Source organism: Pseudorasbora parva, chromosome 22 (assembly GCF_024679245.1).
Source record: "Pseudorasbora parva isolate DD20220531a chromosome 22, ASM2467924v1, whole genome shotgun sequence".
Classification (NCBI taxonomy): domain Eukaryota; kingdom Metazoa; phylum Chordata; class Actinopteri; order Cypriniformes; family Gobionidae; genus Pseudorasbora; species Pseudorasbora parva.
In genome coordinates this window covers 34,855,221-34,866,139 of record NC_090193.1, presented here as the reverse complement: position 1 = coordinate 34,866,139, position 10,919 = coordinate 34,855,221, and the positions used below count along the sequence as shown (strand labels likewise).

General features: G+C 41.3%; 1 protein-coding gene across 3 annotated transcripts in view; it reads right to left on the bottom strand.

Annotated features, from left to right (window-relative positions):
- Positions 1-202: 202 nt before the first annotated feature.
- Positions 203-10,919, bottom strand: part of LOC137058401 (transcription factor SOX-13-like) — a 35,085-nt gene continuing 24,368 nt past the window's right edge. For all 3 annotated transcript variants that reach the window (XM_067431653.1, XM_067431655.1, XM_067431654.1), the window contains exons 8-14: positions 10,248-10,324; positions 10,016-10,151; positions 8,417-8,538; positions 7,063-7,138; positions 6,098-6,265; positions 2,274-2,490; positions 203-2,170 (exon numbers count right to left, since the gene is read on the bottom strand). In XM_067431653.1, coding sequence (XP_067287754.1) covers positions 1,924-2,170; positions 2,274-2,490; positions 6,098-6,265; positions 7,063-7,138; positions 8,417-8,538; positions 10,016-10,151; positions 10,248-10,324 — 1,043 coding nt within the window. In that variant the 3' untranslated portion in view covers positions 203-1,923. The remainder of the gene's footprint in view (positions 2,171-2,273; positions 2,491-6,097; positions 6,266-7,062; positions 7,139-8,416; positions 8,539-10,015; positions 10,152-10,247; positions 10,325-10,919) is intronic.

Sequence of the window (10,919 nt, the reverse complement as noted above, 5' to 3'; positions counted from 1 at the left end):
ATGCATGAAACAGCATCCCCCCCCCAAATAAATACCGGATAATATTTAATGATAATGATATGTGTACTCTACCTGTATATTATCCCTTTTGGTTGTGACTTAGATTAATCATGAACAGTTCACTAGTTATTCACTAACTGCATAATCATATTGAGACATATCTCCAAAAGAATAAAAATTAACTAAACCACAAAAGTAAACATAACATTTTATTTATGCTTCAAAAACAAACCACAAAACTTGCTTGGAAAAATGCAACATACAGAGAAAAAAACATGTACACCTTTAAATTATACACTTTTATAAACAAAATAAAGTCTATATCTATATTTTACATCAGCTGGTTTTGCAACGTGTCTGGATTGCATTTGTCCCCCCCTCCCCTCTTATTCCCTATTCAGGTAAAATACAAACTGTATTTCTGTATCCAGTTTTATACTGATATTTCATAAATTCCTTTAACATATATGGTTTAGCATAGCAATCCAAACAGTGGCAAATCCTGTCTAAAATCTCCTCTTTAAAATATAAAGGTTTTTTTTTGTTTTGTTTTTTCACAAAATGTTTACATTTCAGCTCAACTGTAAATTGAATAGCAGCCCAATAATATGGGCCCATATTGAACTGCAGGAATGTAACTCAATTATTTTCTTCAGCACAAACTCACTCTATATACACACACACTAAAATAGAAAAGTAAACCAAAATTTAAAAAATGGGAGTAATTTGAGGGATATTACTCACATCTCTTCAAAAAATGAATAGTAGAAATTATTTGCATATATATACACAAGTGCAAAATTCTACTCTGAAAAAAAATTGTTCTGAGTCATGATGGTATGAAAAAATATATTAGATGGAAAAAGTGCATTTCAATTGATTATGCTGCACTAACAAAAAAAATGATTTTGACCTGGGGGAATATTTTAAGTGCAGTACCCAGATTCAAACAGCAGAGGACGACACCAACCTAAAGAAAGTCTGCAGTCCTTCAATGCCCTCAGACAGAGTCTTAAAGGGCCAGGCTGCTTCAATCTCTGTAACAGAACAGCCTATAATCGTCATTATCTGATAACAAGATATAATAAACTGGACAAGGAGTTCAGGAATGTTCCTTCCTTTTTCCAAGTCCACTTGTTTTCTTTTTTCACTCAGCCCTTGAGCGCTGGAAAGTACCTTGGCACAGTCTTAACAGGAACTTTTGCAGGAAAACCCTGGTGACATCAAGAAGCATTATAAAGCACAAAGGCTTTAGTATTTTTTTTCTTTATGGCTAATAATTCAGAGCTCTCCATCCATTGGCTATTTAAAGGAATAGTTAATCCAAAAATGATTTGTCATTGTTTATCTAATTTTCATTTTTAGGTGAACCATTCCTTACGCATTCTATAATTTGACACTGTATAATGTGGGCAACTATTTCATCAAGTCAACCGTGAATATACTTATCTATAGCCCTTCTAGAAGAGCCGATTCTCTAGCATTTTCTTATGTGCTTTGCAGATAACGTTTACTTCATAATAAAAGTGCAGTAGACACATTTTTGCACACCAGCTCCACAGTGCATTCAAACGAATCAAGATATGCAGTGCTTTTACCAGGCAAGACCTATCCTGGATATCTGGCCTACACCACTGGAAAAATCTGAACAATTAACATCTATCCTTTGTTGCGCTACTTGTCATCATGCCTGCTGCCTTCCTAACCAACCCTAGAAGACCATGTGACCGATCTGACAGGTTTGAAACCAGTTTACAAGGACATCCTCACAACTGGACTGGAAAACACTGACCTATACCATTTTTTTGGACACCATCACGTTGTAGGGATTCCAAAATCTCCAGATTATTTTCTCCATCTCATTCCCCCCCTTTTTTGCATTTTCCACCCTCTCTGTCCTCCCATTTTCTTTCTCGTTTCTTCTCAATCGGTGAGAACAACCAGTTCTCCCTCACTGCGTTCTCCCGTGTCACTCTCCTCCCCTTCGCTGTAAGGCTGTCTGGGTCGTGCGGCCTCCCGCGTCTCGTCACCTCGGCCCTGCGGGGGCTCCATAGCCCGGGGGAGGTAGTGCTCCAGGAGGGCGGGGTGCAAGGGCAAGGTGGTCATGGACACAGGTGTGGTCGGGTACTGTCCTTCGCTGGGAGGGTACGGCAGCTGCTGCTCTGATTGGCTGTGGGAATAAATGTCGATTATAAGGAGGCGAATTCTGACGTTCTACAAATGAATGCATCTCTGAAAAATGAGAACATGTTTAGTGTGTCTGTGGGCATCACCTCGGAGGGTACGTCACTCGTTGCTCCTGCCGTCTACTCTTCATCATGGCCTTGTACTCTCCCACCCGCAGTCGTCTTCCCTCTACAATACAGGTGCGCTTTGGCCGGGGTTTGTATTTGTAGTCTGGGTAGCGCTCCAGGTGCTGCCGACTCAATCTGGCCTGCTCTTCGTAGTACGGCTGCTTCTCCTGATTGGACATGGACTTCCAACGGGAACCTGAGGAGGCAACATGAAGGCAAGTAAGGTATTATGTAACATAAGGGAAAAAACATGGTGTGTGAACACCTGAGCATGTCTATGTTGAACCACTGGAGTCATATGGTCACGGATGATTTTAACCATCTCTTTAGTACCTCTCTGGACCTTGAAAGTGGTTGTTGTATTGTCGTTTATCAGAGAGCTCTTGGATTTCATAAAAAATATCTTAATTTTTTTTCCGAATATATATAAGCTTGTCCTCCCAAACAGAAACGTTACTGCTGGGATACTTAAAGGGTTACTTCAGCGATTAGCATACGGCTTTGTATCAGTAGAAACCCTGGAGTATATTCAAATGATCGTGCTCCCCCCTCTTATATCCCCCAGAGATTTATGCATTTTATTTCTGGAAAAATTCCTCTTTTGATGCACGATATTTGCTTCACGAGAGGAATGTTTACCCAGAGCCTAAAGACTACAGCCAGCAGAGGGAGCCATTTCCGAATGTTTTCAACTCGCGCATGGGGGATGGAGATCACACTCACAGCACAGCTCAGCTACAGGCATTAATTTAAATGGATGCTAAGCAATGTAAGTGTTTTAACTTACCAAATTAATTTCTATGAAAGTTAAGCTTCCAAAGGCATGAACTGAAAACGCCCCAGACTGAAAACGCGTTGTGAATGTATGCCGCGAATGTGGTCGTGATTACCTCAGCTCTCATCACGAGAGCTCATCAGCTCATTTATGACGTTAAATGTAATCTGACTCCTAATCTGAGTTAGTGCTGTGAGACTCACGCGGCAACTCGATCGTTATATTGAACAGACACGTTCAGTATTTAATTGTACTTTCTGAAATCAGTCACTCTAATCCAGTAGCGGTGGCTTTGGGAATGGCCTCACAGGGCAGCAAAGCATTTTGGGAATTGTAGTCTTTCATCCCCATGAGACAAAAATAAATTTTCTGTCTTTTCTCAGTCTAGAAAGCACCAAATTCAAAAATAATTTCACATTTCTACTACATTAATGACCCAGTTTATCTTCCCAGCGCTGAAGTACCCCTTTAAACAAAGAAGCTGGCGAACGGCGGTCTTTTTAATCGACTTTGGACGCGACTCTGGACGACTTGGAGTTAAGCTTTTCTTTGAGAAAACAAACAAAAATTGGCACTGAAATCATTCTTAAGAAGGGAAGATGTGTTTGGAGTTTTGCCGAGCGGATAGAGCGAATGTTAAATTATCAACTAATTATTAATTAGCAACTTTGTTGCTCTGGTTGGTTGTAGCGCTATCCAATTGCGTGCAGAGGGAGTTTGAAAGACAACCGTTTATCCCGCCCCTCGGATTGAGCCCTGTCAATGGGGAGTTCCCAGACCAAACATCTTGATGTGGGTTTGGCTTTTCAGGCTAGATGCACGATATATCGGCAACCATATGTGTATCAGCCAATAAGAAGATTTGGCCGATATATTAAAGCCGGTGAATAATGGATTGTTTCACTTCAGATGTTCACCATGATGTTTATAAATTGCTTGAAATATGATTGAAATCACTTCAAAAAGGAAAATACAGTTCAGTGCAACAACTTGTTTTTTTGTAAATCAGGCTCTTAAATCTAAATCCAAATTTGTATAGAATTTTTAATTGGCCATTATATCAGTTATTGACTTTCAAATATAAAGAATTATCGGTTATTGGTATCCGCCAAAAATTAGTGTGCATTCCTATCACATTCTCAATGGTACCTCTTCCAACCCTAGACCAATTCTTGAATTCGTAACATTTATTGGGGGCTCATCCCTGATAAATGACAAAATATCCATTTAATTGTGATAATGGGTGTGTGTTGGTGCCAATTGACGCTACGTTGTTGACGTATTGACGTGACGTGTTGTGTTGTTGACGTGTTCTCGTCTATTGTAGCGCTCTTCTACTCATACATCATTGGACACCATTCCATTTGCCTAAGGAGAATTTGTCTGTATATTTGAATTTATGCACGTTAGTAACGATTGAAGCGAAAATAGTCAAACCAGTTTATTAGAAGGAAGTATCCACATACTTTTGGCACCATGGTGTGTTGTTTGGAGCAGGTTTTTCAGTGGCATTTTTGAGTCTGCGAGAGTTTAAATTCCACAACGACAAGGAAGAGAGAGATAATTCAGAGTGAAAGTACAAAGGAGTGCAATGGAAGAAGAAAAAACAATCAGCGACCTGAAGAATTCACTGACCTAATTTGCTACACATTGGGAATGTTTGACTTTGTAAGAATTCGGTTTATTGACTGTATGCGTGCAACGCTGCCGTCATTTAAAGTGTGCTTGGGGCTAAAAAGGTAGGAAACTGACAGAAACTAAGGTGTGGACCAGAAAGAGCTGCAGGCCACGATCGGGGGGGTCGGGAGGGTGTCAGTAGAGCCACAATGGAATGGAATGCAAGTGTTTTGTGAAAGGAAAGAACTGAGGAAGGCAGAGGTGCAGCAAGGGATGAGAGAGCTGAAGTTCTGGGTGTTGTTTTCCTGTCACCCCAGGAGCCAGGTGGCTGTATGTGCCCTTGTGTGACCCCTTTTTCATCCCCCTAAGACCTTCTGCCCTCCTCTCCATTCCAGGGGGCAACAGCAAGTTACATGTTCGAAAATATTGATGTGTTTTACAGAGCAACACATAAACTGCTGACAGTAGGATTAGCTGTGAGCGTAAAGAACCCCCCGTTCCCATAACCCCCAGCCCAACCCAACAATAAACAACTGATCTCAAGAGAAAGATAAAGGGGTTAAAAGAGATGAAATAATAATACAACAATGAGGACAATGTTGTCAGAACAGGTGCTTTAGAATCCACAAAGAGGACTGATTAGAGACATTATAGTCACTAGAGCATTCCTTTTGTTGACGGAAACTCTGGTGAAAAATATTTAACTGCAACATTTTTCTTTGACAAGAAGACAAAAAGACACTTTGATTGACAAAGATAACACAGAATGCTTATATTATTGGGTTTTTTGTTTTTGGGGGTAATGCTATTTCATGCATGCTGATTTAATTACACTGTTAAAGTGTTGGATTCTCATGCTAAACATGGCCAAAATAAAAAAAAACGACATAGGACGTAGTATTTCTGCATTTCTGAGTTTTTTCAGACTATGGACAATTGTAGACAATTGCTTGTATGTGCACTTCTCCCGGATGAGCACCTGCGCACATCAACCAGAGCGAGAGCATCATCAACGAGCTTCGTTCGGGTTACGGGAGCCGTCGGCAGCGCTGCCATTTTCTTTTTAGACCACCAAATCCACAATGTCACTAATAGAAGTGTGTTTCTGGTTGTGAGGGAAAGATAACCTTGTTCAGCTTCCCAAATAACCCAGCGTTAAGGCGCATAAGTGCATATAACGTCAACAACACGAACGCATATCGTGAATAGAAAGTTATCCAGGGAGCGTGTGTGTGTGTCCTTGAGATTCTTTAGCTCCACCCATTGCATGCCATAACAAGTTCAGCTATATTCAAAAATAATCAGTCGTTTATAAATATGATAAAACTAAAGACTCTTCGGAGATATGAAGGATGCAGTACTACACTATAGGTACTCAAGATTGACATGTCTTGTTAAAACGAATGTTTACCGAGTATCTTGCTGATACTGGAGTTGTGCATGTCAGGGAACGCCTGTAGGATACGTCGCCTTTCGTCTTTAGCCCACACCATGAAGGCGTTCATGGGACGTTTGATGTGGCCAGAGGAGGGAGTCCGGGATTCGCCATAGCTTCCCACACCAGAGATTGCCATCTGTCCTGTTGGGAACAACAAGATTAAAAACAATCAGTCTAGACTCACAAAACTTCCTTTTGTTTGACTACACACCCTGCAGCCAAATGCAATTACACAGGCAGGTGGCCTCTGTGTTTGCTGCATGCCAAAGAGGTTTTTATTGTATTAGGAATGGTCATAAATTCATATGCATTTGTAAGGCAATTGTTTATTTCATCAGCAAATTGCACAGAAATGTCTTGATTAAAAAGTTTGCACACGTACTAGTGACATGCAAAACTACATCTCAAAATCAACTATTCTGAGGGTTTCCTGAACAACATGGCAACATGACGCGTGTATGTCTACGCCGAAACTAACCATCACCTCAGTGTGTATATCTATGCCGTGTGTGTGTGTGTTGGGTAGGTTTAGGGGTAGGGGCAGTGTAGGGGGATAGAATGAAATGGCGTTGATAAACATGCTAAAAAGCGATTATGCGTCTTGATAGCATGCCAAAATGGCATACGAATTGGCGTGTCATATATATATGCCATTTCATGAAATCAGTCTGGTCTTGGTAGCCATGTATAATTAGATCAAGATGAGATCATCTCGAAACTGGCATGTTTCTTAGAGGGGGGATTACAAAAGACCAAAAACACAATGCAGCGATCTATTTTTAAGTTGACACTGTATCACTTTAAGAAAGAGTGCAACAGTGGCATGCAGCATGATTGCCAAAAACATCAATTTAAATGTGTCGGTATAAAGAAAGGAAATTCATTTAAAGACACTGTCCCATGCAGACTAAGCAACTGCTAAAGCACAACATGCGTACCCTCAGAGTCACTGCTGAGGTGGTCCTCATTCGCCCTCAGGGACTGTCCATCATCCATCCGGTCACGAGGCGCCTCCTTATAGTCAATCAAGATAAAAGGACAGAAAATATAATGCCTGCTGTAGACTGTGATTTCAGCAATCCTACAATCAGTACAAATCGCACTGTACGACATGGATCTAATAAACTTAGGTATGACATGTATGTAGACTGAACAGTTCACCTACTGAATTGACGCTAGTCAAAACATTTTAGTTGTTAATGTGCATTGAAAAAAAAAGAGGAGGAAGCAAAGATGAGAATATGGATGCAGTCATAGTTTGGGAAAAGAGGCCAACTTGACATCCCAATCTTGCAAATGGAGCTTGAGGTAAGTAGTTTTAAGTTTTAACAACATGTTGTTGATCAAAACATTTCATATTGTATTTATATTGAAAATTATCTTTGGTTGCAAGACCATGACAACGGCCATCTTTGAAACTCTCTCACTGTACAAGATATGCCCACGTTTAGGAGCCACGACTACAGAAATCGCAAGCCCAAAATAATACAATGTGTACCGGGCATAAGACATTCCTCATTGATCATTGCATCTAGCTGGCATAGCGATTAGCTTATCATTTTAGCACTGTTGTTACAGAAGCTGGTCAACATTACAAAAACATCTTTGGTCAACATTCACAAAAGCATCTCCACCACACCTATGCCGAGATGCACAAAGGCCCCCAGGGATATTTGTGGTTGTTAAATACAATTTTGAAGCTATTTTCTTCTCCCTTTCAAATGGTTAGGCATTGTTGTCATCTACCTGTATATTTAGGAATAGACAAGATAGTTCTACAAGTGTCAAGCTGCAAAAACAAGTTTAAGTGGAATGCTTTAAAACCCAGTTGATAAAGTCGAAATCACTGTCTGATCTCCCTGCGGTTAAACTGAATTCAAAAGGAGCAACAAAGTGTTTGTCGAAACAGGTGTCTACGGAGACTTGAGGCTATTCCACAATTGCCACGAACACAAACAAGTGAACATACAAGTTGTGGTAGGACTCTAATAGCAGCTGTTCTTGGCTGAAAGGGGAATGTACCCCTTGTTTAACCGATATCCTGAATCACTGTAAACCAATATCCATCGCTGACCCTGAGCACCCAGCTTCTCCTGTAACACAGTGGGTGTTCTGAAAGAGGGCCGTTTCAAGTGTGGGCCATTAATGGATACTTGCCCCGATGCTTCAGCCTTGAAGCATGACCAATGGTGACAAACAGCGAGCCCCAGGTGCCACAGAGGAGCCTTGGAGAACTAGGGTGTGCAGTATGTGAGAGCGTGTTTCTGTGTGTGTGCTAAGACGTTGACTCACCAGCCTTGTGTTGTTGTCCCTCTCACGGTCCCTCTCTCTGCCCGTCGGGCCTTGTCCTCCACGCAACAGCTGCTGGGCATCATGAATGGCTTGTGTCACAACATCACCCTCTCCCAAGAAGCCTGAAGAGCGAAAGGGCAAGAGAGAAAGGAAACTTTAGACAAGGTCAAGAGAGATACATTTATCCCTCTCCGTCTTGTGATGCACAAATAAAGCACTTGGCTCGAGCTCAACTATATGATCCGACCCAGGACAAGACCCCAGTCTTGAATCCAAAGGCTTAAGTCAAACAGTCACGTCTGAGGTGCTGACACATTCTCAGGGGCTGGTTCGAAGGAGGAACAGGTTTTCTGAACTGCTGACAACTGCCGTTAATACTTGGGTTAGAGGCATGTTGGCAGTGGGAACCCTAAGATGGGACCTTTCTAACAGTGTGCAGAGAGTCATTCTTACTGAATGTGAACCTCAAGGACTGCCCTCTCACACAATGTCGTAAGCGTACAGCAGCAAGACCACAGTGGGCGTATCTGACTCGTAGGCCCATGTTTACACCTGGTATTAAAATGCCTTTTAGTCAATCGGATCACAAGTAGGTGAGGCAGACACATACCTGTTTACACCGGGTGTTTTAATCCGTCTCTTTTGTCCCACATTCAACCACTTCTGTCCTGATTTCTGATAGCCACAAGACGAAACGATCGGTTTGTGCGAGAAATTATATAAATAGTGTATAAAAACACTATTTATATCATTTTTTACCTCAAATACAACACTACGTACAAAAGCAGTGAGTGCGCCATCACTTCCTGCAAGTGAGGTCAAATGTACAAGATACGGCATATCTCAATGGGATACAAGCAGCGGAAGTTATCTCTTGCGCATGTCTCTAAACAATATTGTGTAATTTGACCTCACTTACAGGCAGTGATGGCGCGGAGATGGCTGATGTGTTGTATTTAAGGTAAAAAATTATATAAATACTGTTCGGTTTCTCACACAAAACGATCGTTTCGTGTCTTAAGACATCATCAATGTATCGTCACGAGCCGCAGGGTTTAATATAGATTTGTGTCTATGGGTTGTTTACGCTCATAGTGGCTCTCATAGAAATACACCCCACTGATATGTATTATACAAGCATCGGTTGGAGTTAAAAATCTTCATTTGTGTTCTACTGGGAAAAAAACACACACCTAGATATTGGATTCCCTGGGGGTAAGCAGATAAAGATCAAATTTTCCTTTTTGGGTGAACTATACCTTTAATTTGTGTCACACACAGAACTTTCCACTCACATCCCTTTTTTGGAATTGCACTCATGCTTATTTGCCCTGTTTAGTAAATCTGGCCCAAGGTGTAAACGGGACCATCAAGAGGTAGAGATATTTTCGCACACATCTGACAGGATAACATAAATACTATGCAATACGTTGTGGAACTCATTGTGAAACTGTTATAAAAGAAATTCACAGTCTAAATCTACTAAAGTGCTGCGGGCTGAGAGGTAGTCAGATCAATCTTTTAAATCAGCACAAAGCACTGTTAAGGTCACTGTTATGTTGGAGACTGGATGTGTCGGTGTGGTGTAGGGTCACATACTTAGGCTGAGGGCAGATCGAGGAGGGCTGTGGGGCAGATCTCTGGGTCGGTACCCTGACTGCAAGTGGGCCAGTTCCAGTGCCTGGGGACTTGGGGTCTTGGGTTTAGCCGTGAGGTTGAGAGGTTGACTTGAGTCCTTTAGCACAAAGTCATTGTGAGATTCATTAACAAATCATTAATAAATGTAACAAAGTGACAGAGATGACCTGCAGATCAGCACTAGATGGTGTACCTGGCGATAGACTGTACCACTGGACCTTTTGACTGGGGTGGAGTGTGGATTGGGCAGCAACTGCATTGGATATTCCACTAAAAACAAACAAACAAACACATTTAAAAGACTCAAACGCAATGATTTACAAACATAAACGTGAGCATGCAAGAGATCTGCCACCAAAACCCGAGCCCAACGGTACTTGGACAACTATCAGGTTTCAGGTAAATGTTTTTATTTCACAGGTTGAAAGCGAATCGAAATCTTTCCCAGTAACTATCACTCCAAATGGTCTTCTAATGACTTCTAGGACATTTTGCATTGCAAACCTCTAAGTGTTTATCGCCTAAGAATTTTTCTAATTTACCATCTGGATAAACTCTTTGAGCTCAGATTTGCTTGAGTCCTTGGCCCTCTATTCCAGGTTTCTTTACAATGCCAGCTCGATTGTGTCAAGTATGCTGTTAGCCGACTAGCTCATACACTTGTTCTATTGTTCCCAGTTCTTTCATTCTACCCCTCATCTTTTAAGCGAATAGAGTAAATGCATACGGGAATCAAAGTTGTGCGATCACAAGAGTCTTTTAAATGAGCGAGGGCACAGAGCCATAGTTTACAGACGTCAATGCATAGAATCCGCACTGAATTTTACTTGATCAATATGCACTCAAATTCAATGGACAGCCCTGA